This window comes from Bufo bufo, chromosome 1 (assembly GCF_905171765.1).
Source record: "Bufo bufo chromosome 1, aBufBuf1.1, whole genome shotgun sequence".
In the NCBI taxonomy this organism is placed as follows: Eukaryota; Metazoa; Chordata; class Amphibia; order Anura; family Bufonidae; genus Bufo; species Bufo bufo.
The window spans coordinates 370,795,427-370,822,239 of record NC_053389.1 but is presented as its reverse complement, the minus strand read 5'-3'; the positions used below and the strand labels follow the sequence as shown (position 1 = coordinate 370,822,239).

At 45.0% G+C, this 26,813-nt stretch overlaps 1 protein-coding gene across 1 annotated transcript in view; it reads right to left on the bottom strand.

Moving 5' to 3' along the window:
* TENM2 (teneurin transmembrane protein 2) overlaps positions 1–26,813 on the bottom strand; it is a 3,383,593-nt gene that overhangs the window by 706,686 nt on the left and 2,650,094 nt on the right. The window contains exons 19-20 of the mRNA XM_040404927.1: positions 22,850–23,099; positions 21,477–21,497 (exon numbers count right to left, since the gene is read on the bottom strand). Coding sequence (XP_040260861.1) covers positions 21,477–21,497; positions 22,850–23,099 — 271 coding nt within the window. The remainder of the gene's footprint in view (positions 1–21,476; positions 21,498–22,849; positions 23,100–26,813) is intronic.

The window sequence follows — 26,813 nt, the reverse complement described above, 5'->3', positions numbered from 1 at the left end:
ATGCACACAATGGTCGTCACACGGGCGTTGCGGGAAAATGTGCGGGTTCGTTGCAGGAATCCGCAAGATTTTTCCGTGCAAGTGCAAAACATTGTAATGTGTTTTGCACTCGCGTGAGAGAAATCGCGCATGTTTGGTACCCAAACCCGAACTTCTTCACAGAAGTTCGGGCTTGGGATCGGGGTTGTGTAGATTGTATTATTTTCCCTTATAACATGGTTATAAGGGAAAATAATAGCATTCTGAATACAGAATGCATAGTAAAATAAAACTGGAGGGGTTAAAAAAAAATAAAAAATTATTTAACTCACCTTAGTCCACTTGTTCGCGCAGCCCGGCATCTCCTTCTGTCTCCTTTGCTGAACAGGACCTGTGGTGACGTCACTCCGGTCATTACATGATCCATCACATGATCCATCACCATGGTAAAAGATCATGTGATGGATCATGTGATGACCGGAGTGACGTCACCACAGGTCCTGTTCAGCAAAGGAGACAGAAGGAGATGCTGGGCTGCGCGAACAAGTGGATTAAGGTGAGTTAAATAATTTTATTTTATTTTTTAATCCCTCCAGTGCTATTTTACTATGCATTCTGTATTCAGAATGCTATTATTTCCCCTTATAACCATGTTATAAGGGAAAATAATAATGATCGGGTCTCCATCCCGATCGTCTCCTAGCAACCGTGGGTGAAAATCGCACCGCATCCGCACTTCTATGGGGCCTGCGTTGCGTGAAAAATGCAGAATATAGAGCATGCTGCGATTTTCACGCAACGCACAAGTGATGCGTGAAAATCACTGCTCATGTGAACAGCCCCATAGAAATGAATGGGTCGGTATTCAGTGCGGGTGCAATGCGTTCAACTCATGAATTGCACCCGCGCGGAAAACTCGCCCGTGTGAATTCAGCCTAAGACTGCAGCTTCCGAATGAATCTAAGATGGATGCTGTCCTTGCTTTTTGCTAGGAGGTGGGAGGGTCTGGGAGGGAGGGTATGCTGCTGATTGGCTGGAATGTGTCTGCTGACTGTGAGGTACAGGGTCAAAGTTTGCTCAATGATGACGTATAGGGGCGGACCAAACATCGCATATGTTCGCCCGCCGCGGCGAACGCGGACAAGCGATGTTCGACGGGAACTGTTCGCCGGCGAATAGTTCGGGACATCTCTACTTACCACTGGAAACCTGTTGCTGGTCAGATATAAGGACAAGAGGGATGTCCTTGTACTGTCCACAATTCATGGTAACGGCATCACCCCTGTCCCTGTGCGAGGTACCGCGGCAACGGTCCTCAAGCCCGATTGCATCGTCGACTACAATCGGTAAATGGGAGGAGTTGATCTATCTGATCAAGTCCTAAAGCCATATAACGCCATGCACAAAACCTGGGCATGGTACAAAAAAGTTGCGGTCTACTTGGTGCAGGATGCCTTGTACAACTCTTTTGTGCTGTCCCGGAGCGCTGGCAGCATAGGCACATTCCTTCAGTTCTATGAGATCTTTTCTGACCGGGAAAGAGCAGGCCGGTGTACCTCGGAAACTAGAGACACCTAGATTGTCCCTGGCCAACACTTTCCTGGTGTGGTCCCCCATACTGGAAAGAAGGGACGGACCCAAAAAAGGTGCAGAGTGTGTCACAGGAGGGGGATACGGAAGGACACCACTACTCAGTGTGACACGTGCCCCGATCATCCAGGCCTCTGTATTATTGGTTGCTTCAGGGAGTACCACACTTCCATGGAATACTAAATTTATATCCCAATTGAGCCACTGACAATCGGACAAAAAACTGGTTCTCAGACTTGAGACACTAAAACAAAAAAAATTAAAAAAGTAGACATATTAGGTATCGCCGCGTCCGTAAGAATCTGCTCTATAAAAATACCCCATCCAACCCCTCAGATGAACATGGTCAAAAAAAAAAAAAAAACGGTGCAAAAAAAAGTTTTTTTGTCACCTTACATCACAAAAATTGTAATAGCAAGCGATCAAAAAGTCATATGCCCCCCAAAATAGTGCCAATAAAACAGTCCTCTCATCCCGCAAAAAATGAGCCCCTACATAAGATAATCGGCTAAAAACAAAAAAAGAAAAAGACTCAGACTAAGAGGATACTAAAATGTTTTTTTTTGTTTATAAAAAGATAATATAGTGTAAAACATAAATAAAATAAAAAAAGTTGACATATTAGGCATCGCAGCGTCCGTAATAATCTGCTCTATAAAAATACCCCCTTAACCCCTCAGATAAACACAGTAAAAAAAAAAAACAGTGCCAAAAAACAATTTTTGGGCAAATTTTCCATTTTAATCAGTTTTTTTTCCAATAACAAAGCAAGGGTTAACAGCCAAACAAAACTTAATATTTATTACGCTCATACTGAAGTTTACAGAAACACCCCATATGTGGTCGTAAACTGCTGTATGGCCTAACGGCAGGGAGCAGAAGTAAAGGAAAGCCGTACGGTTTCTGGAAGGCAGATTATGATGGGCTTTTTTTTTTTTTGGCACCAGGTCCCATTTGAAGCCCCCCTGATGCACCTCTAGAGTAAAAACATCATAAAAGCGACCCCATCTAAGAAATTACACCCCTCAAGGTATTCAAAACTGATGTTACAAACGTTGTTTACCCTTTAGGTGTTCCACAAGAGTTATTGGCAAATGGAGATAAAATTTCTGAATTTCTATTTCTGGTAACCTTGCATCACAAAAATGTAATATAGATAAACCAAAAATCATATGTACCCTAAAAATAGTCCTAACAAAACTGCCACCTTATCCGGTAGTTTCCAAAATGGGGTCACTTTTATGGAGTTTCTACTCTAGGGGTGCATCAGGGGGGCTTCAAATGGGACATGGTGTAAATGAACCAGTCCAGCAAAATCTGCCTTCCAAAAACCATACGGCGCACCTTTCCCTCTACACCCTACTGTGTGTCCGTACAGTAGTTTACGGCCACATATGGGGTGTTTCTGCAAACTACAGAATCGGGGCAATAAATATAGCATTTTGTTTGGCTGTTAACCCTTGCTTTGTTACTGGGAAAATGGATTAAAATGAAATTTGAGAATTTAAATTTTTTGGTAAATTTTCCATCTCCATTTGCCAATAACTCTTGTGCAACACCTAAAGGGTTAACAAAGTTTGTAAAATCTGTTTTACATACCTTGAGGGGTGTAGTTTCTTAGATGGGGTCACTTTTATGGAGTTTCTACTCTAGGGGTGCATCAGGGGGGCTTCAAATGGGACATGGTGTAAATAAACCAGTCCAGCAAAATCTGCCTTCCGAAAACCATACGGCGCACCTTTCCCTCTACGCCCTACTGTGTGCCCGTACAGTAGTTTACGGCCACATATGGGGTGTTTATTAAAACTACAGAATCAGGGCAATAAATATAGCATTTTGTTTGGCTGTTAACCATTGCTTTGTTACTGGAAAAAATGGATTAAAATGGAAAATTTGCCCAAAAATCTAAATTCAGAAATGTTATCTCCATTTGCCATTAAGGCCTATTGCACACGACCGTATGGCTTTTTCAGTGTTTTGCGGTCTGTTTTTCACGGATCCATTGTTCCGTTTTTTGTTTCCGTTGTGTTTCCGTTTCTGTTCCGTTTTTCCGTTCCGTTTTTACGTATTGCATATACAGTATACAGTAATTACATAGATAAAATTGGGCTGGGCATAACATTTTCAATAGATGGTTCAGCAAAAAACAGAAGACATACGGATGCATTTCCGTATGTGTTCCGTTTATTTTGCGGACCCATTGACTTGAATGGAGCCACGGAACGTGATTTGCGGGCAATAATAGGACATGTTCTATGTTAAAACGGAACGGAAAAACAGAAATACGGAAACGGTTTGCATACGGAGTACATTCCGTTTTTTTTGCGGAACCATTGAAATGAATGGTTCCGTATGCGGAACGCAAAAAACGGCCAGTAAACGGGAAAAAAACGGCCGTGTGCAGGAGGCCTAACTCTTGTGGAACACCTAAAGGGTTAACGACGTTTGTAAAATCTTTTTTTGGGTGGTTTCTAATATGTAAGCCTCACAAAGTGACTTCAGACCTGAACTGGTCCCTAAAAATTGGGCTTCTAAACTTCTAAGCCTTGTAACATCCCCAAAAAATATAATATCATTCCCAAAATGATCCAAACATGAAGTACAGTCGTGGCCAAAAGTTTTGAGAATGACAAAAATATTCGTTTTCACAAAGTTTGCTGCTAAACTGTTTTAGATCTTTGTTTCAGTTGTTTCTGTGATGTAGTGAAATATAATTACATGCACTTTATACGTTTCAAAGGCTTTTATCGACAATTACATGACATTTATGCAAAGAGTCAGTATTTGCAGTGTTGGCCCTTCTTTTTCAGGACCTCTGCAATTCGACTGATTCCTGACTGATAGCAACCCATTCTTTCATAATCACTTCTTCGAGTTTGTCAGAATTAGTGGGTTTTTGTTTGTCCACCCGCCTCTTGAGGATTGACCACAAGTTCTCAATGGGATTAAGATCTGGGGAGTTTCCAGGCCATGGACCCAAAATGTCAATGTTTTGGTCCCCGAGCCACTTAGTTATCACTTTTGCCTTATGGCACGGTGCTCCATCGTGCTAGAAAATGCATTGTTATTCACCAAACTGTTGTTGGATTGTTGGAAGAAGTTGCTGTTGGAGGGTGTTTTGGTACCATTCTTTATTCATGGCTGTGTTTTTGGGCAAAATTGTGAGTGAGCCCACTCCCTTGGATGAGAAGCAACCCCACACATGAATGGTCTCAGGATGCTTTACTGTTGGCATGACACAGGACTGATGGTAGCGCTCACCTTTTCTTCTCCGGACAAGCCTTTTTCCAGATGCACCAAACAATCGGAAAGAGGCTTCATCAGAGAATATGACTTTGCCCCAGTCCTCAGCAGTCCATTCACCATACTTTCTGCAGAAGATCAATCTGTCCCTGATGTTTTTTTTGGAGAGAAGTGGCTTCTTTGCTGCCTTTCTTGACACCAGGCCATCTTCCAAAAGTCTTCGCCTCACTGTGCGTGCAGATGCGCTCACTCCTGCCTGCTGCAATTCCTGAGCAAGCTCTGCACTGGTGGCACTCCGATCCAGCAGCTGAATCCTCTTTAGGAGACGATCCTGGCGCTTGCTGGACTTTCTTGGACGCCCTGAAGCCTTCTTAACAAGAATTGAACCTCTTTCCTTGAAGTTCTTGATGATCCTATAAATTGTTGATTGAGGTGCAATCTTAATAGCCACAATATCCTTGCCTGTGAAGCCATTTTTATGCAATGCAATGATGGCTGCACGCGTTTCTTTGCAGGTCACCATGGTTAACAATGGAAGAACAATGATTTCAAGCATCACCCTCCTTTTAACATGTCAAGTCTGCCATTTTAACCCAATCAGCCTGACATAATGATCTCCAGCCTTGTGCTCGTCAACATTCTCACCTGAGTTAACAAGACGATTACTGAAATGATCTCAGCAGGTCCTTTAATGACAGCAATGAAATGCAGTGGAAAGGTTTTTTTGGGATTAAGTTAATTTTCATGGCAAAGAAGGACTATTATAAAAACGTAAGTAGCAACTTTTCCAATTTCCAATATTTATGTAATTCTCAAAACTTTTGGCCACGACTGTAGAGTCATGTTTTCAAAACCGTGCCATGTACCCCAACTGATAGTTGATTTTTACTATCCTTTATATCTAAATTGTCAACACCTTCCACAGCACTCTATAAAACTTGTAGTATGTTAACTCTGATCAGACTCTGTCCCCAGTAGAGCTCATAATCTAATTTATGTCTCTGACTCACTCACCTATGCATTCAAGGGCCTATTAGACGGAACGATTATCACTTGAATTCTATTTTAATCATTTGTATTTCAGGGAATATCAGCACATGTAAAAGAGTGGCGTGACTGAATGATGAACAATAAATCTTTCATTTTCTGTAGATCAGACAAATTTGCTCGACTGAAATATTTTCGCTAGTAGCCACCGCATCTCCTCATGTAATATTAAGTCTGTAAGTCATTAGCAGTACTAATGCAACAAGCGGAATAACGAGCACATAGCAAAAAATATTTAGTGAATGTTTTGTGTAATCCGTCATTTGGAAACAACTTTTTAAACTGCCACTTACCACTTGTTAATAAAAACATATCTTCCCGCCTAATAAGACACTTAGAAAATAATATCTTAGAGACAAAGTACTGGATTTTTTAGTATAAATTTATATCCCAATAGGACATAATATATATTTTACAAGGTCAATGCTATTATTTCCTGCTGGGAATCTAACCAGCATTCAGTACTGTTACAGTGTTACACACAGCTTTTTGTGGCAGTTATTGATTTAGTTTCTTTAACAAAATCCAGCAGTGGATTGGAAGGGACTGAGAAAGATAAAAGAAGGACTGATACTTCTCCTTCCTGCTGGATTCACCCCTGTTTTTAGCTCAAAAAAGCTGAATCAAAAATTATCATAAGACTCTATGTGTGACACCAGCCTTAAAGGCATTTCCAGGCAGATAATAATAATAAAAAAAAGAGTCATAAGAGGTTAAAAATATCAAAGCTGAACTACTCCTCTCTGGATGTCACCATTGCTCTTGTTGCACCCAAACTCCACTTCCTTCTGTGGCCAGCCCCACTCTGGCTGCTTTGATTGACAGGGCCAGGCAGTGTGAAAGCACAGAGAGCGTGTCTATGCAAATTGTATGATATGGAGGTTCTTGGTGACAGATTTCCTTTAATTACCTCCCTGGGAAACCCTTTTAAAGGAGTTGTCCAGGTTCAGAGCTGAACCCAGACAACCCCATTTTCACTCCTTTGACCCCTCTAACATGAGCATCGGAGCATTTCATGCTACGATGCTTTCCTTTGCCCTGCATTGGATTGTGCAGGCCAAGGGCTTGTTTGTTTACATTTTATCACAGCTAGGTGGAGGGGAAAGCCTCCGCCAAGCTAACCCTATAGAGAACCCGGTATGTCACCGCAGCGCAGGGCAAAGTTGAGCATTGGAGCATTTCATGCTCCGATGATCATATTAGGGGTGGCTGTCTGGGTGAAAATGGGGATATGTCCGGGTTCAGCGCTGAACCTGGACAACCCCTTTAACTATCAAATATATTGTTAAATGTGACTATTTGACATCATGCCAGGAATGGATCCATTTGTGACATCACAACTAGAGTTGAGCGGACACCTGGATGTTCGGCCGATCTTGAAAAAAAGTTCGGGTTCGGGACCCGAACTTGACCTGAACTTGACCCCGAACCCCATTGAAGTCAATGGGGACCCGAACTTTTGGCCACTAAAATGGCTCTAAAATAGCCCTGGAAAGAGCTTGAGGGCTGCAAAAGGCAGCAAAATGTGCTTAAGAGCATGGCAAATGCTCTGCAAACAAATGTGGATAAGGAAACGAATAAAAAAAAACATAAAAGACCTTGAAAAAAATAAAATTAGGAATGATGTAGGAGGAAGAGGTTGAGGAGGCGGTAAATGGGTGGATGTGGCCGTGTAGGCTCACGTGGCGGTCTAGGTGGAAGCGGCGGCGAAGGAGGAATAGGTAGCCAACACAGATGTGTGTTATTTTACATTTTTACATAGGGGTATCCCCCAAAATATTGGGACATATAAAATTTTTAAAAAGGAATAAGTGCACTTGAGTACAAGAATGTCTATTCTGCACAAGGTACAGACAAGTCTTGTGGGATCCAGGCCTGGTTCATTATAATGAACGTGAGCTTGTCCACATTGGCTGTGGACAGGCGGCTGCGTCTGTCTGTAATAACGCCTCCTGCCATGCTAAATACACATTCAGAGAGTACACTGGCTGCAGGGCAGGCCAGCACCTCCAAGGCATACAGGGCAAGCTCTGGCCATCTGGACAATTTGGAGACCCAGAAGTTGAATGGGGCAGAACCATCAGTCAGTACGTGTAGGCGTGTGCACAGGTACTGTTCCACCATGTTGTTAAAATGCTGCCTCCTGCTAACACGCTCCATATCAGCAGTTGAGGCCGATTGTTGCGGCGAGGTGACAAAGCTTTTCCACATGTCGGCCATGCTAACCCTGCCTTTTGAGGTGCTGGCGTTGACACAGCTGCATTGGCGACCTCTTCCTCCTCCCCTGCCTTCGCCTTGTGCTTCCACTTGTCCCCTGGCGTCAGTCGGAAAATTCTCTCAGAAGTGCGTCTACCAGCGTGCGCCTGTAGTCACGCATCTTCCGATCACGCATCTTCCGATCACGCATCTTCCGATCACGCTCCAGTGAGGGAATTAAGGATGGCACATTGTCTTTGTAACGGGGATCCAGCAGGCCCAGTAGTCAGCACACGTTAAAATGTGGGCAACTCTGCTGTCGTTGCGCAGGCACTGCAGCATGTAGTCGCTTGTAACGGCATACAAGTCAATGCTCCAAACTCCGGACGGAACGTCACGAATAGCTGCTAGCAGACGAATAGGAAACACACCCAAGCGGCTTACACTCCTAGCAATCAGTCTCTAACAGCATACAGTGAATACCCCTCAAGAACGAGACGAGGCTCCGTGTTGAGGGTCAAGCAGTGGTCACCCAGAGCTGTACGTTTTATTGATCTTATATAACATTGGTACACATCAGTACCACCCACAGGGTTTTGTAAAAACAACCAATAACCACGTACAATACAGTAAAACACTCCCACACAAAATCCTCCCCTCTGCCTGTGATATCATTATGGTACAATGGGTTGATGTAATTATCACAGGCAGGAGAATACACAATGTCCTCTGTCCTGGAGACAACCGAGGAGTAATTCAATTATCTCTCAGGACAAAGGGAAATCGCCAATACACATGTGGAGACAATAGGACAGACATCACCACTCAAACATACAATGTCCCACCCATTACAGTAACATAGACATTTAACATATCCCAAAATGGCACGAATTAGAGCAGGGGTTCAAAAGTTAGTAAAAGTCCTTTGTGAACAAAGGAAGCATGGCTGATGAGAGGGACCATAATCCTGGGGCAAGAGGCTGGCAACCAGGCCCCTCCAAAACCCAGTGGCGAGGTTAGTTTCGCCACATCGCTCATGTGTGCCAGGCTGCCCAGAGGTACGGACAAGCTGTCCTCTGTGGGAGGCGTATCGTCTGCGTCCTCTGTATCCCCCCAACCACTCACCAGTGATGGGCCCGAGCTGCGTTGGGTGCCACCCCGCTGTGAACATGCTTCATCCCCATCCTCCTCATCCTCCTCGTCCTCCAGTAGTGGGCCCTGGCTGGCCAAATTTGTACCTGGCCTCTGCTGTTGCAAAAAACCTCCCTCTGAGCCACTTCTAAAAGACTGGCCTGAAAGTGTTAGAGATGACCCCTCTTCCTCCTCATCCTCCTCGTCCTGGGCCACATCCTCTTCAATCATTGCCCTAAGTGTTTTCTCAATGAGACATAGAAGTGGTATCGTAACACTGATAACGGTGTCATCGCCACTGGCCATGTTGGTGGAGTACTCGAAACAGCGCAACAGGGTACACAGGTCTCGCATGGAGGCCCAGTCATTATTGGTGAAGTCGTGCTGTTCCGCAGTGCGACTCACCTGTGTGTGCTGCAGCTGAAACTCCACTATGGCCTGCTGCTGCTCGCACAGTCTCTCCAGTATGTGCAAGGTGGAGTTCCACCTGGTGGGCACGTCGCATATGAGGTGGTGAGCGGGAAGGCCGAAGTTACGCTGTAGAGCAGACAGCCGAGCGGCGGCAGGATGAGAACGCCGGAAGCGCGCACAGACAGCCCTCACTTTATGCAGCAGCTCTGACATGTCGGGGTAGATGTGAATGAATTTCTGCACCACCAAATTCAGAACATGCACCAGGCAAGGGATGTGCGTCAAACCGGCTAGTCCCAGAGCTGCAACGAGATTTCACCCATTATCGCACACGACCAGGCCGGGTTTGAGGCTCACTGGCAGCAAACACTCGTCGGTCTGTTGTTCTATACCCCGCCAAAACTCCTGCGCGGTGTGGGGCCTGTCCCCCAAACACATCAGTTTCAGAACGGCCTGCTGACGTTTACCCCTGGCTGTGCTGAAGTTGGTGGTGAAGGTCTGTCGCTGACCGGATGAGGAGGTGGTAGAAGAGGAGGAGGAAGCCGAGTAGGAAGAGGGGGCAACAGGAGGCAAAGAATGATGCCCTGCGATCCTTGGCGGCGGAAGGACGTGCGCCAAACAGCTCTCCGCCTGGGGCCCAGCCGCCACTACATTTACCCAGTGTGCAGTTAGGGAGATATAGCGTCCCTGGCCGTGCTTACTTGTCGACATATCTGTGGTTAGGTGGACATTGCCACAGATGGCGTTGCGCAGTGCACACTTGATTTTATCGGATACTTGGTTGTGCAGGGAGGGCACGACTCTCCTGGAGAAGTAGTGGCAGCTGGGAACGACGTACAGTGGGACAGCAAGCGACATGAGCTGTTTGAAGCTGTTCGTCTCCACCAGCCTGAATGACAGCATTTCAAAGGCCAGTAGTTTAGAAATGCTGGCATTTAAGGCCAGGGATCGGGGGTGGCTAGGTGGGAATTTACGCTTTGTCTCCAAGGTTTGTGAGATGGAGAGCTGAATGCTTCCGTGTGACATGGTGGAGATGCTTGGTGACGGATGTAGTGGTGTTAGTGGCACATCCTCTGTTTGCTGGGCGGCAGGTGCCAACATTCCTCCTTCTTGATTTTGAAGGTGCTTACTCCACTGCAGCGCAGGTCTCGCATGTAGATGCCTGGTCATGCAGGTTGAGCTAAGGTTCAGAACGTTAATGCCTCGCTTCAGGCTCCGATGGCACAGCATTGCAAACCACTCGCATCTTGTCGTCAGCACATTGTGTGAAGAAGTGCCATGCCAGGGAACTCCTTGAAGCTTCCTTTGATGTGCTCGGTCCCTGGTGACGGTGGCCAGTAGCAGGCGAACTGTTTTGGCGACGCTGCTCTACTTTTGCACCCTGCTCCCTCTTTTGCTACGCTGTTGGCTCGGTCTTACCACTGCCTCTTCCTCCGAACTCTGAAAGTCAGTGGCACGACCTTCATTCCATGTGGGGTCTAGGACCTCATCATCCCCTGCATCGTCTTCCACCCAGTCTTCCTCCCTGACCTCCTTTTCGGTCTGTACACTGCAGAAAGACGCAGCAGTTGGCACCTGTGTTTCGTCATCAGAGACGTGCTGAGGTGGTATTCCCATGTCCTCATCAGGAAACATAAGTGGTTGTGCGTCAGTGCATTCTTTGTCTTCCACCCCTGGGGAAGGGCTAGGTGGATGCCCTTGGGAAACCCTGCCAGCAGAGTCTTCAAACAGCATGAGAGACTGCTGCATGACTTGAGGCTCAGAAAGGTTCCCCGATATGCGCGGGGGTGATGTGACAGACTGATGGGCATGGGTTTCAGGCGCCACCTGTGCGCTTTCTGCAGAAGACTGGGTGGGAGATAATGTGAACGTGCTGGATCCACTGTCGGCCACCCAATTGATGAGCGCCTGTACTTGCTCAGGCCTTAGCATCCTTAGAACGGCATTAGGCCCGACCAAATATCACTGTAGATTCTGGCGGCTACTGGGACCTAAGGTAATAGGTTAGGTAGGACGTGTAGCTGTGGCAGAACGGCCACGTCCTCTCCCTGCACCAGAGGCTCCACCAACACCACCACCACGACCATGACCGCGTCCCTTATTAGATGTTTGCCTCATAGTTAGCGTTCACCAAGCAAAGTAAAAAGTGGTTAAGTCTGTTAAAAATAATTAACGGCCAATAAAAACCCTGATGACAGTGGTATAACTCTATATGACAGCGGTATTTGTGGCCTAAATTTCACAGTAACTTATGCATGTCTAATCACAGATGTGCAGTACTTGAGAGGGTTTTTTAACCCCAATAAGCAAAAACCGGTATTTGTGGCCTAAATGTTACACTCACTTATGCATGTCTAATCCCAGATGTGCAGTATATCATAGTTTTTTTTTAACCCCAGTAAGCAAAAAGCCGTATTTGTGGCCTAAATGTGACACTCACTTATGCACGTCTAATGCCAGATGTGCAGTATATCAGAGGGTTTTTTAACCCCAGTAAGCAAAAAGCCGTATTTGTGGCCTAAATTTCAGTCACTTGTGCATGTCTAATCCCAGATGTGCAGTATATCAGAGGGGTTTTTAACCCCAGTAAGCAAAAAGCCGTATTTGTGGCCTAAATTTTACAGTCACTTATGCACGTCTAATCCCAGATGTGCAGTATATCACAGGGTTTTTTAATCCCAGTAAGCAAAAAGCTGTATTTCTGGCCTAAATGTGACACTCACTTATGCACCTATAATCCTAGATGTGCACTATATGAAACAGATGTTTTTTGTTCACCCCAGTATACCCCAGTATGAGAAAGCCGTATTTGTGGCCTAAATTTCACAGTCACTTATGCATGTCTAATAACAGATGTGCAGTATATCAGAAGGTTTTTTAACCCCAGTAAGCAAAAATCCGTATTTGTGGCCTAAATTTCCCAGTCACTTATGTACGTCTAATCCCAGATGTGCAGTATATCAGAGGGTTTTTTAACCCCAGTGTCACGGATGATGTTGCAGATAGCTGGGTTGATCCCAAACTAAGGAGCATATAGGTGACCCCTATTAAACCCTAAGAGCTCACCCTGACTGCTAAGCACATACAAGGGTCTTAGAGGTAAAAGATTGTATGCCCACGTACCTAAGACTGTGTGACACATGAAAACCCTATAATAGTGAGGGGACACGACCACCGGCTCCCTGCACTTCATACGGAGGGAGTCAGGGTCACCTAGAATCAAGCCAGCAAGGAAACACCATACATGAAAGGACTTATCTGAACAAACAGCAGCAGAAGCCTCCAGCAGTGAACACTTCAATCCAGGAAGTAGTATAAACCGCAAAGCGAGGGAGTATGGGAGGGAATATAAAGGAAAGAGGATTAGTCTAAATAGGTGACACCTGGGAGAAGGAAATGAGATGAGAAAGTGAAACCAAAACAAAGAACATCATGCAAGAGGTAGAGAAGGACGTCTGTCAGACTTTCTCACAGAACTGGCGGTGACAGTACCCCTCCCTCTACGGGTGGACTCCGGACACTCAGAACCCACCTTCTAAGAATGAGACCTATGGAAAGCCTTGATGAGACAAGTGGCCTTAATGTCCGCCACTGGGACCCACATCCTCTCCTCAGGACCATAACCCTCCCAATGAACAAGGTATTGGAGAGAACCGCGGATAATGCGAGAATCCACAATCCTAGAGACCTGGAATTCAAGATTACCATCAACAAAAACCGGAGGAGGAGGCAAAGAGGAGGGTATGGTTCAGGTATAGTGGGTTAGACATAAGGTTTTAATAGGGACCTGTGAAAAACATGGATCTTCCAAGTCTGAGGAAGATCAAGACGGAAGGCAACGAGATTGATGACGGACAAGATCTTGTAAGGCCCAATAAACTTAGGACCCAACTTCCAGGAGGGAACCTTCAGTTTGATATTCTTTATAGACAACCACACCAGATCACCCACATTCAGGTCCGGACCAGACACACGTCTCTTATCCGCCACACGCTTATATCTCTCACTCATCCTCTTCAGATTACCCTGAATCTTTTGCCAAATAAATGACAAAGACAAGCAAAATCTTTCCTCATCAGGTAAACCAGAAGACCCCTCTCCAGAGAATGTCCCAAAATGTGGATGAAACCCATATGCACCAAAAAATGGTGACTTATCAGAGGACTCCTGGTGACGGTTATTTAAAGCGAACTCAGCAAGGGACAAAAAAGAATACCAATCCTCCTGATTCTCCGCTACAAAACAGCGCAGATATGTCTCCAGATTCTGATTGACGCGTTCGATCTGACCATTCGACTGCGGATGAAAAGCAGAAGAAAATGACAACTGAATCCCCAAGCGAGAACAGAAGGCTTTCCAGAATCTGGAAACAAATTGCGTGCCCCTATCAGAAACAATGTCTGAAGGAATGCCATGCAATTTAACAATGTGATCAACAAACGCTTGCGCCAACGTCTTAGCATTGGGTAACCCAGGAAAGGGAATGAAATGCGCCATTTTGCTAAAACGGTCCACTACCACCAGAACCACAGTCTTCCCCGAGGAACGAGGCAGGTCCGTAATGAAGTCCATGGACAGATGCGTACAAGGACGGGAAGGAATGGGTAACGGGAGGAGAGAACCCGATGGCCGTGAATGAGGGACCTTGGCACGAGCGCAGGTCTCGCAGGCTGCCACAAAACCCTCAACCGTCTTACGAAGAGCCGGCAACCAGAATCTCCGAGCAATGAGATCTACTGTGGCTCTACTCCCCAGGTGCCCAGCAAGGACAGTATTGTGGTGCTCCTTAAAAACCTTGTGTTGTAAAGCGAGAGGCACAAACAACCTCCCAGGAGGACAAAGATCAGGAGCCTCTGCCTGGGCTGCCTGAACCTCTGCCTCCAAATCAGGATAAAGAGCAGAGACGACCACCCCTTTAGCCAAAATGGGACCCGGGTCTTCAAAGTTCCCCCCTCCCGGAAAACAACGTGACAGGGCATCCGCCTTCACATTTTTAACCCCAGGGCGGAACGTGACAACAAAATTAAACCTAGAAAAGAACAAAGACCATCTGGCCTGTCTCGGGTTCAGACGCTTGGCTGATTCCAAGTAGGCCAGATTCTTATGGTCGGTAAACACGGTAATAGGGTGTCTGGCTCCCTCTAGCCAATAGCGCCATTCCTCAAATGCTAATTTGATGGCTAACAACTCCCTATCTCCCACATTGTAATTTCTCTCTGCGGAGGAGAGTTTTCTTGAGAAAAAGGCACACGGTCGCCATTTGGCAGGAGAGGGAACCTGAGATAAGACCGCACCCACACCCACCTCAGAAGCGTCCACCTCAACAATAAAAGGTAGAGAGACATCAGGTTGTACCAAAATGGGAGCAGAAGCAAAACTCTCTTTGATACTAGAAAAGGCCTTAAGTGCATCTACCGACGAGGATGAAAAATCTACCTCCTTTTTAGGCCTCATGCACACGACCGTTGTGTGCATCCGTGGCCGTTGTGCCGTTTTCCGTTTTTTATCGCGGACCCATTGACTTTCAATGGGTCCGTGGAAAAATTGGAAAATGCACCGTTTTGCAGCCGCATCCGTGATCCGTGTTTCCTGTCCGTCAAAAAAATATGACCTGTCCTATTTTTTTTGACGGACAACGGTTCCCGGACCCATTCAAGTCAATGGGTCCGTGAAAGAACACGGATGCATACAAGATTGCCATCCGCGTCAGTGATCCGTGGCCGTAGGTTACTTTCATACAGACGGATCTGAAGATCCGTCTGCATAAAAGCTTTTTCCAGGGCAGACCCCCCTCCCTCCCCAGTTTGAATATCATTGGTGGCCAGTGTGCGCCCCCCCCCGCGGTTCCCCCTATTGTAATATCATTGGTGGCCAGTGTGCGGCCTCCCCCGGCCACCCCCCCTCCCTCTATTGTAATATCATTGGTGGCCAGTGTGCGGCCCCCCCCTCTATTGTATTAAGATCATTGGTGGCCAGTGTGCGGCCTCCCCCCCCCCCCATCATTGGTGGCAGCGGAGATTCCGAACAGAGTCCCAGTTTAATCGCTCTGGGGCACCGATCGGTAACCATGGCAACCAGGACGCTACTGCAGGCCTGGTTCCAATGGGTACTTAGCAATATTACAATATTAGAAGCATCATACTTACCTGCTGGCTGCTGCGCTGTCTGTGTGCGGCCGGGAGCTCCTCCTACTGGTAAGTGACAGGTCTGTGCGGCGCATTGCTTAATGATCTGTCACTTACCAGTAGGAGGAGCTCCCGGCCGGACACAGACAGCGCAGCAGCCAGCAGGTAAGTATGATGCTTCTAATATTGTAATATTGCTAAGTAACCATGGCAACCAGGCCTGCAGTAGCGTCCTGGTTGCCATGGTTACCGATCGGAGCCCCAGAGCGATTAAACTGGGACTCCGATCGGAATCTCCGCTGCCACCAATGATCGGGCGGGGGGGAGATGGGAGGCCACACACTGGCCACCAATGAAATTACAATAGAGGGGGGGAGGGGGGCCGACGGAGGCCGCACACTGGCGGTGAGGGGGGCCGCACACTGGCCACCAATGATATTACAATAGAGGGAGGGGGGGGCCGCACACTGGCCACCAATGATATTACAATAGAGGGGGGGCCGCACACTGGCCACCAATGATATTCAAACTGGGGAGGGAGGGGGGTCTGCCCCCTGCTGCCTGGCAGCCCCTGATCTCTTACAGGGGGCTATGATACGCACAATTAACCCCTTCAGGTGCGGCACCTGAAGGGTTAATTGTGCTGATCACAGCCCCTGTAAGAGATCGGGTGCTGCCAGGCAGCAGGGGGCAGTCATGTACACAGTTTGTAGTATATTCTAACTAGAAGCGTCCCCATCACTATGGGAACGCCTCTGTGTTAGAATATACTGTCGGATCTGAGTTTCACGATGTAACTCAAATCCGATGGTATATTCTAACATGGTGATGGGGACGCTTCAAGTTAAAATATACCATCGGATTGGAGAAAACTCTGATCCTATGGTATATTAACTCCTGACTTTACATTGAAAGTCAATGGGGGACGGATCCGTTTGAAATTGCACCATATTGTGTCAACGTCAAACGGATCCGTCCCCATTAACTTGCATTGTAATTCAGGACGGATCTGTTTGGTTCCGCACGGCTAGGCGGACACCAAAACAACTTTTTTTTCATGTCCGTGGATCCTCCAAAAATCAAGGAAGACCCACGGAGGAAAAAACGGTCACGGATCACGGAAAAACGGAACCCGTTTTTGCGGACCGCAAAAAAAAACGGTCATGTGCATGAGGCCTTAGTCATATCAGTGAGTGGCTTAACAACAGAGGAATAATTCAAAATGAACTTTCTGTAACAATTGGCAAAACCCAAAAACTGCAACAACGCCTTCTGATTCTCAGGAAGCTCCCAATCAAGCACAGCGCGGACCTTCTCAGGGTCCATGCGAAAACCAGAAGCGGAGAGAAGAAAACCAAGAAATTGAATCTCCGGAAATGCAAACACACATTTTTCCAGTTTAGCGGTATTCTCCCGCAAAATGAGCAAGACCTGACGTAGGTGGTCCCTATGAGTTTTGAAATCAGGAGAAAAAATCTAAATGTCATCTAGATACACCAGTACAAATTTCCCCATTAAATGATAAAAAATGCTGTTCACAAAATGTTGGAAGACGGCCAGAGCATTCATCAAACCAAAGGGCATAACCAAATTCTCGAAATGACCCTCAGGGGTATTGAAGGCAACAGCGGCAACAGCGGCAACAGGTGACTTCGAGGATTGGATGTGTCCCTTTCTCAGGCTCTCAGAGATATAAGTACGCATAGCGACTCTTTCAGGTTGGGAGAGATTGTATAAACGTGATTTTGGCACTTGGGATGAGATTAATAGGGCAATCGTACTCCCGGTGAGGGGGCAGCTCCTGGACACCACTCTCGGAAAACACATCCGAAAATTCAGAGAGAAAAGATGGTACAGTCTTGGTAGAAACCTCTGAAAGAGACGCCGTGAGGCAATTCTCTCTGCAAAAGTCACTCCAACCATTTATTTGCCTTGCTTGCCAATCAATGGTGGGGTTATGTTTAGTGAGCCAGGGTAGCCCCAACACTAGAGGAGTAGGTAATCCGCTTAGGACGAAACATGACATATCCTCAACATGAGCATCACCCACATTCAAACGGATATTGTGAACTATGCCCTTTAATGATCTTTGAGAAAGTGGAGCGGAATCGATAGCAAAAACAGGTATATCCTTTTCCAAAGTGCATACCTGGAAACCATGCGTTATAGCAAATTGATTATCAATGAGATTGACAGCTGCTCCACTATCTACAAAAATCTCACAAACAATGTTCTTGCTGTCTAGCGCCACCCTGGCAGGTAGGAGAAAATGGGAACTACAAGCAAACGGCAAACCTTCAATTTCCGCATCAACCTTGCCAATAGTAGCAAATGGAAAGTTTTTAGAGGTTTTTTTTCTTTTTTTTTCTTTTTTATTACCCTCAGAAAACTCCATGAATCTCCTAGAGGGGCAAACATTAGCCAAATGATTTATACCACCACAACAGAAACAAACCCTCCTCTGAGAGCTGAATCCTCTACTATCAGAGGCAAGCAAACCCAGCTGCATCGCCTCCTGCTCAGAGGGGATTGAGAGAGACTGAGACCCCTGCGTACTGAATGAGACAGCCCCACTGTCCTTGGGCTGAATATGACAGGGAGGACTGGTCTCTCCTCTCTCTCTAAGACGCCTGTCAATACGAACAGCTAGAGACATGGCAGACTCCAACGAGGCAGGTCTCTCATGAAAAGCAAATGCATCTTTCAATCCCTCCGAAAGACCATGGCAAAATTTACTTTGGAGTGCAGCATCGTTCCAACCAGTATCAGCTGCCCATCTCCGAAATTCAGAACAATATATCTGCTGACTGTTTACCCTGGCATAAAAGATGCAGTTTAGATTCAGCCAGAACAAATACGATCCAGGTCATCATATATCTCCCCCAGGGCTACAAAAAATTCATCCACCGATCGGAGGGGCCGTGCCCCCACCGGCAGCGAAAAGGCCCAAGACTGAGCGTTATCCCTGAGCAGCGAGATGATGATCCCCACCCTCTGCTCCTCATCACCAGAGGAATGGGGAAGTAGGCTAAAATGGAGTTTGCAAGCCTCTCTAAAGCAAACAAAATTCTCACTACCCCCGGAGAACGTATCCGGAAGCGAGATCTTAGGCTCGGAACAAACTCCATGAACGCAAGCAGAACCGGTCACCTGAAACTGAGACACAGTTTTACGGAGATCTGCTACCTCCAGTGAAAGACCTTGCATGCGGTCAATCAAGGCTGAAACCGGATCCATGCTTAAGACTGTAATGGCGGTGTATAATGTCACGGATGATGTTGCAGATAGCTGGAAATTATGAATAAACGTCCGACTGGCTTGATCCCAAACTAAGTAGCATATAGGTGACCCCTATAAACCCTAAGAGCTCACCCTGACTGCTAAGCACATACAAGGGTCTCAGAGGTAAACGATTGTATGCCCACGTACCTAAGACTGTGTGACACATGAAAACCCTATAATAGTGACGGGACACGACCACCGGCTCCCTGCACTTCATACGGAGGGAGTCAGGGTCCCCTAGAATCAAGCCAGCATGGAAACACCATACATGAAAGGACTTATCTGAACAAGCAGCAGCAGAAGCCTCCAGCAGTGAACACTTCAATCCAGGAAGTAGTATAAACCGCAAAGTGAGGCAGTATGGGAGGGAATATAAAGGAAAGAGGATTAGTCTAAATAGGTGACACCTGGGAGAAGGAAATGAGATGAGAAAGTGAAACCAAAACAAAGAACATCATGCAAGATATAGAGAAGGAAGTCTGTCAGACCTTCTCACAGAACTGCGGGTGACACCCAGTTAGCAAAAAGCTGTATTTCTGGCCTAAATGTGACACTCACTTATCCACCTATAATCCTAGATGTGCACTATATTAAACAGATGTTTTTTTTTCACCCCAACCGTATTTTAATCCCAGATGTGCAGTATATCAGAAGGTTTTTTTAACCCCAGTAAGCAAAAAGACGTATTTGTGGCCTAAATTTCACAGTCACTTATGCACGTCTAATCCCAGATGTTCAATATATCAGAGGGTTTTTTAACCCCAGTTAGCAAAAAGCTGTAATTCTGGCCTAAATGTGACACTCACTTATGCACCTATAATCCTAGATGTGCACTTTATGAAACAGATGTTTTTTTTTCACTCCAGTATGCCCCAGTAAGCAAAAAGCCGTATTTGTGGCCTAAATTTCACAGTCACTTATGCACCTATAATCCTAGATGTGCACTATATGAAACAGATGTTTTTTTTTCACCCCAGTATGCCCCAGTAAGCAAAAAGCCGTATTTGTGGCCTAAATTTCACAGTCACTTATGTACGTCTAATCCCAGATGTGCAGTATATCAGAGGGTTTTTTAACCCCAGTAAGCAAAAAGCTGTATTTGTGGCCTAAATGTGACACTCGCTTATGCAACTATAATCCTAGATGTGCACTATATGAAACAGATGTTTTTCTTTCACCCCAGTATGCCCCAGTAAGCAAAAAGCCGTATTTGTGGCTTAAATTTCACAGTCACTTATACACGTCTAATCCCAGATGTGCAGTATATCAGAGGGTTTTTTAACCCCAGTAAGCAAAAAGCCGTATTTCTGGCCTAAATGTGACACTCACTTATGCACCTATTATCCTAGATGTGCACTATATGAAACAGATGGTTTTTTTCGCCCCAGTATGCCCCAGTATGAGAAATACGTATTTCTGGCCTAAATTTTACAGTCACTTATGCAGCGATAATCCTAGATGTGCACTATATGGAAATTTTTTATTTTTTTTTAACCCCAGTGTCTCAAAGCAGTATTTCTGGACTTGCAGACATGCAGATATCCTGTGCTGGTGCACTATTGTTGCATAAAATGGCTGCCGATTATGTATTGATGTTGACTAACTGAAGGAAAAAAAAATCGTTTTCAGTAGTAGTTGGCTCAGGGCAGGCTTAAAAAAATTGTGCACTGCACCCACAAAACACATTTGCTGTAGATCGATGAGTAAAGAAGCAGTTCTTCATAAGATTCTTCCCTGATCTCTCCCTCACGCAGCTGAGGCCTATCCCTACACTAATCCGAGCAGAGTGACGGTCGGCGCTACGTGACTCCAGCTTAAATAGAGGCTGGGTCACATGCTGCAGTTTGCCAATCACAGCCATGCCAAGAGTAGGCATGGCTGTGATGGTCTTTTGGGGCAAATAGTATGACGCTTGTTGATTGGCTGCTTTGCAGCCTTTCAAAAAGCGGCATAAAAATCGCCGAACACCGAACCTGAACTTTTACGTAAATGTTCGGGTTCGGGTCCGGGTGCCGAAAACCCTAAAGTTCGGTACGAACCCGAACTTTACAGTTCGGGTTCGCTCAACTCTAATCACAACATAGACTGACAACATTGTTTTGTCGCTGTTCTTAGACTTGATCTTTTAATACACTGACTTCCGTATTTTACCCTTAACATTTCATCCTTTTCATAATTAATTATGAATGAAACAACTGCCACTTAGTTGTCTTATGCGCTAATAAAATTAACTTTGTAGCTGAGGAGTAAAACATCTTTGTTATATTGAGCCAATATAATAAAGAAAAATGATAATGGAGTGAAACAACTTTACCTCTAACATTAAGTACAAAACAATGAGTATCCACAGAAGGAGGGAAGCAGTCATTAACAGCAGTGATTCCCTAATTTGGAAACATTTCATTCTATCGCAGCAAAATGGACAAAGAGCAAATGAAAAGAAATGTGCCATTGTGCAATTCAAAGCCTTACCTATGTTTAAATTCTTTGTTTCTTTATCCAGAAAAATGGATGGGAAACAAAAAAGAAAAAGATAAATAGTGAGGCAATTTAAAAGGGCAAAAGTAGTACAATGGATAATACACTTTTATTGGATTGAATTGAAAATTGCAGATGATTTGCAGAATGGTAATAAAAATGTAAAGTGTGCAAACCACAGCTTCCCATGATTAGGCAATTAAGCCACTAGAAACATTGGGTAATGCTAGTTAATGATAGTAAAGAGGTTACTGCCGAAAATAAGTAACTAAAGAGTAAACATACAATAGACTGTTATTGCAGTTTCTTTAGTGATTAGTTTGAGGAATCTTCTTTACATATTGTGCTTATTTGAAAAAAATATATATGTATATATTTCATATAAAGGTACAGTATTTGCCAAAAAAGCACAACGCTTCAAAGGCATATAATGGGATTTTCATTCTGCAGAGGGTAACACAGAATAAGCAAGCAACACAAATCATGTACAGAATGTAAATGTGCTGAACACTTAATTAGAGATGAGTGAATCGACTTCCACAAAGTGGAATTCGATCTGAACTTCAGGATAAATTTGCCTAAAAGCCAAATTTCTTTGTGCTTCGTGTAAGCCAGGCATGCTCAAACTGCGGCCCTCCAGCTGTTGTAAAACTACAAGTCCCACAATGCCCTGCTGTAGGCTAATAGGTTTACGGTGTTAGGGCATGCTGGAGGGCCGCAGATTGAGCATGCCTGGTGCAAGCAAATCGATTTAACCTGAAATAGTTATTAATTCTTACCTCTTCCATTTGATCAGGATGGGCTGCCAGCCGCCATCTTTATGGAAGATCTTGGCAGAAATCCCATGCGTGGTGACATGACGTCACCATGTCGGCCGGCGTGATGATGTAATCTTGCGCCGCGAAAGATTTCGCGTCAGATCTTCAAGCAAGATGGTGGCGGCCAGCCCGTCACGAGCAAATGGACGCGATAAGTTTGATTGAATTTTTTTAATGATAATTTCCCACTGTTTTTAAACTCAGATGCCGCGATCATGTATGAACGCGGCATCTAAAGGGTACAATAATGGGGGGGTGGCGCTATCGCAGCTCCCTGTCATTGCACCCACTACTTACAAAAAAATTTGTTTTGTGACAAAGTAATTTGTCATGAAGCAATTCTTTTTTTTATTACGCGAATCAGCCGAATCGACCTTTTGAAAAATTCGCCCATCTCTGACAGAGATGAATGTCATTCTCAGTCCATAGGACATTAGCAAACCTTAGTAGTTTTGAGTTGCGTCAGGTCAGCTATAAAATTCTGATTGATAAAAGCAAGCATGCTGCCTGACATTCCAGCTAACTTTCATGCCAAGATTAAAATCTCACCGAAGTTCCAGAATACTGGTGACATTTCTGGAGGGAAAGATACGTCGTATATAATTAAAATCTCCCACAAAGAGGCTTCCGTCAATTCCAACTGCAAGAGCCACTGGAGCCAATAGCTTGTTCCCTTCAGCGAGGCCATTGCAGCTTGGACAAGATATACTTCTTCTACGCCCATTGCCCATAATGCTCGTAATGACTGCAGGTTGTTGTGAAAGAAACTGATTTTCTCCACTGCCTTTATGCAGGATGCCTAGTAAAGATAAGTAAGGAAGAGCATTAATGATTGACATGCTGAAAACAGACCAAATTGACTAGTGAAAAAAGTATTCATACCCCTTGAACTTTTCCACATTTTGTCACGTTACACCCACAAAAGTAACACGTATGTGTGAACTAAAAAGAGAATGATACACTACCAAGTCAATACTTTGTGGGACCACCTTTCGTTGCAATTATTTTGGGGTAAGTCTCTACCAGCTTTGCAAATCTAGAGGCTGACATTTTTGCCCATTCTTCTTTGCAAAATAGCTCAAGCTCAGTCAGATTGGATGGAGAGTGCACGTGAACAGCAAGTCTTGCCACAGATTCGCAATGGGATTTAGGTTTGAACTTTGGATATGTTAGAGAAGAAAGAAAAAGGGAGGATGCGGTTAACAAAAGCTACCTAGGTACAGGGTACACAAAAGGTAGAAATGAACCAGAGGCACCAAAGGTGATGGAGAAAGAAAATATTGACTGTGCAGAAAGTGATAGAGAAGGCAGCTGGAAACAGTGCTAGCAAAGCTACACACTTTGTGAAGACGACCCCGCTTACATATAAAAACAAACACAGGACAAACAAACAACTAACAGCGCCACTCTCAGCAAAATAGGAATAAAATAGATAATAATAATAGCCCAAGAACAAGACTCAGGGTGAATTTATGAGACAACCAATTGGTACCAATAAAACAAGCGTGCTGGTATTGCTATATAATAATAATAATAATATTTTTTCAGTGTGCAAAAAGAGGAAATATGCATAAAGAGGTTAAATATACACTTAGTACGTGTTATACTAAAATCAAAACAGGGAAACACCCTGATGAACTTACTTCACAGGGGGCGTGCCACCAAGATAAAGCTCGAGACACCTGGAGCACAACCCCCCAGCCAGGAGTTAACTTTGCTCCTGATGAAGGGGATTATTTGTCTTCCCTGAAATGCGTTGAACCTTTTAACATTTGAATAAAATGATTGATGAAGAGTCGCTGTCCCACGTGCCGTATATCTCCATCCTGGTACGACTGGAGCGCTGATGTCTCAACTTCAACATACTACGGCGATCCTGGCTGGGGGGTTGTGCTCCAGGTGTCTCGAGCTTTATCCTGGTGGCACGCCCCCTGTGAAGTGAGTTCATCAGGGGGTTTCCCTGTTTTGATTTTAATATAACACGTACTAAGTGTATATTTAACCTCTTTATGCATATTTTCTCTTTTGGTACACCGAAAAAATATTATTATTATATAGCAATACCAGCACGCTAGTTTTATTGGTACCACTTGGGTGTCTCATAAATTCACCCTCAGGCTTGTTCTTGGGCCATTATTATTATCTATTTTATTCCTATTTTGCTGAGAGTGGCGCTGTTAGTTGTTTGTTTGTCCTGTGTTTGTTCTTTTATGTAAGAGGGGTCGTCTTGAGACGTCTCATTTGACGTTTCAGCCGCTGACAGCCCAGGTTTGAACTTTGACTGGGCCATTCTAACACATGAATATCCAATAGAAAGAGAGAATCCAGCTTCTTGTGGAGTAAAAAATAGTTCTTTATTGGCTCATCGTATAAAATCCACCAAAATCACAGGAAAAAGATGTACAGTAACATGTTTCGGGCTACAGAATCCAGCCCTTCATCAAGACTTAACACACATATTAAAACCATTCCTTTTTATGTAGCACAAGGTCCAACCCCCTCTAATCAGTAAAGTGTCCGCACCTGGAGCCTGGAATGGGAACCATTCAGTGGTCCAGGGGAGGAGATCCAGTATCACAGGTGACGCTTACATACACATAATGAACATATCTTAGGCCACTTTCACACCTGCGTTAGGTGCGGATCTGTCTGCCATCCGCACAGACGGATCCGCACCTATAAATGCAAACGATGGCATCTGTTCAGAACGGATCCGTCCGCATTCTATGTAAAAAGTCTAAGTCCAATTGTTAGTCTCTAATTAGTGCTCTCCTTGCCTGGGGTATCAGTTTAGGTGGAATGCCATATCTTTACAGTTATGCCATATTCCTTCCATTTTTGGATGATGGATGAAACAGTGCTCCGGGAGATATTCAGATCTTGGAATATATATTTTTTTTATAACCTAACTGTGCTTTACACTTCTCCACTTCTGGTGTGTTTCTTGGTTTTCATGATGCTGTTTTATCACTAATGTTCTCTAACAAGCCATTGAGGCCTTCACAGAATAGCTGTAGTTATACTGAGAATAAATTACACATAGGTGAACTCTATTTACTAATTAGGCGACTTCTGTAGCGGATTGGTCATACTGGACTTTATTTAGGGGTATCAGAGTACGGGGGGGGGGGGGGCTGAATAAAAATGCACGCCAAACTTTCCAGATTTTTATTTATTAAAATTTTTGAAAACCATGTATCATTTTATTTTCACTTCACAGATACTTGCTAACTTTGTGTTGGTCTATCACATAAAATCCTAATAAAATACATTTCAATTTCTGGGTGTAACGTGAAAAATGTGGAAGAGTTCAAGGGATACGAATAGTTTTTCAAGGCACTATATATATAGCTGTTAAGTATATTTTATGCACATAATAGCGTGGCATCATGCTGCTCATGGGGACCCGATGGCACCACCGCTGCCGCCACCCGCACCATAAAAAGCCGCAAACCGCAGGTCTGAATCGCCAACATGGGGGGGGGGTCACGGGACCCCCCCCCGCGCATTTAGCCGAGGTGCCTGCTCAAAGATTTGAGCAGGCACCGGCTTCCGATCACCGCCCGCCGCGTGGCTGTGATCGGAAATACACAGGGCGTACAGTTATGCCCTGTGTCCTTAAGTACCAGGACATCAGGGCGTACCTGTACGCCCTGTGTCCTAAAGAGGTTAATATGCTTAAGAAAAAACTATTAAACTGAAACACATCTGGATTAAAAAGAACCACTTTTTTGCATGTAGTTGGAGTTCTGACTCTCCTTGTGAGTCTTTTGTCAGAGAGCGTGTCCTTCCTGCTGCAACTCAGGGGCATGTCCTTTCTTTTGCAGCTCTCTCCCTAAAACTTCTAACAGAAGATACAGTAGCAGGATAACATTTTACTGAGGTGGATGGAGAAGTAAAGGGAAAAAAAACCAGCTGGTGGTGCTATACAGATAGATTTTATTGAATAACTCACTGGATATAGTAAATGTTTAAAGAGGACCTTTCACTAGAATAAAAAATCTAAACTAAGTATACAGACATGTAGAGCGGCGCCCAGGGATCCCCCTGCACTTACTATTATCCCTGGGCGCCGCTCCGTTATCCCGGTATAGGCTCCGGTATCTTCATATGTTAGGCTCCACCCAGGGGAGCCTGCCGGCGTCTCCTTCTCCCATGCTGTAGCGCTGGCCAATCGCAGCGCTCAGCTCATAGCCTGAGAGTTTTCTTTTTCTCTCAGGCTATGAGCTGAGCGCTGCGATTGGCCAGCGCTACAGCATGGGAGAAGGAGACGCCGGCAGGTTCCACTGGGTGGAGCCTAACATATGAAGATACCGGAGCCTATACCAGGAGAACGGAGCGGCGCCCAGGGATAATAGTAAGTGCAGGGGGATCCCTGGGCGCCGCTCTCCATGTCTGTATACTTAGTTTAGATTTTCTATTCTAGTGAAAGGTCCTCTTTAAATACATACAATTACAAAAGTATTCATATCCAGTTGCTGGTTTGAAGAATGTGGATTATTTTTTTATGGGA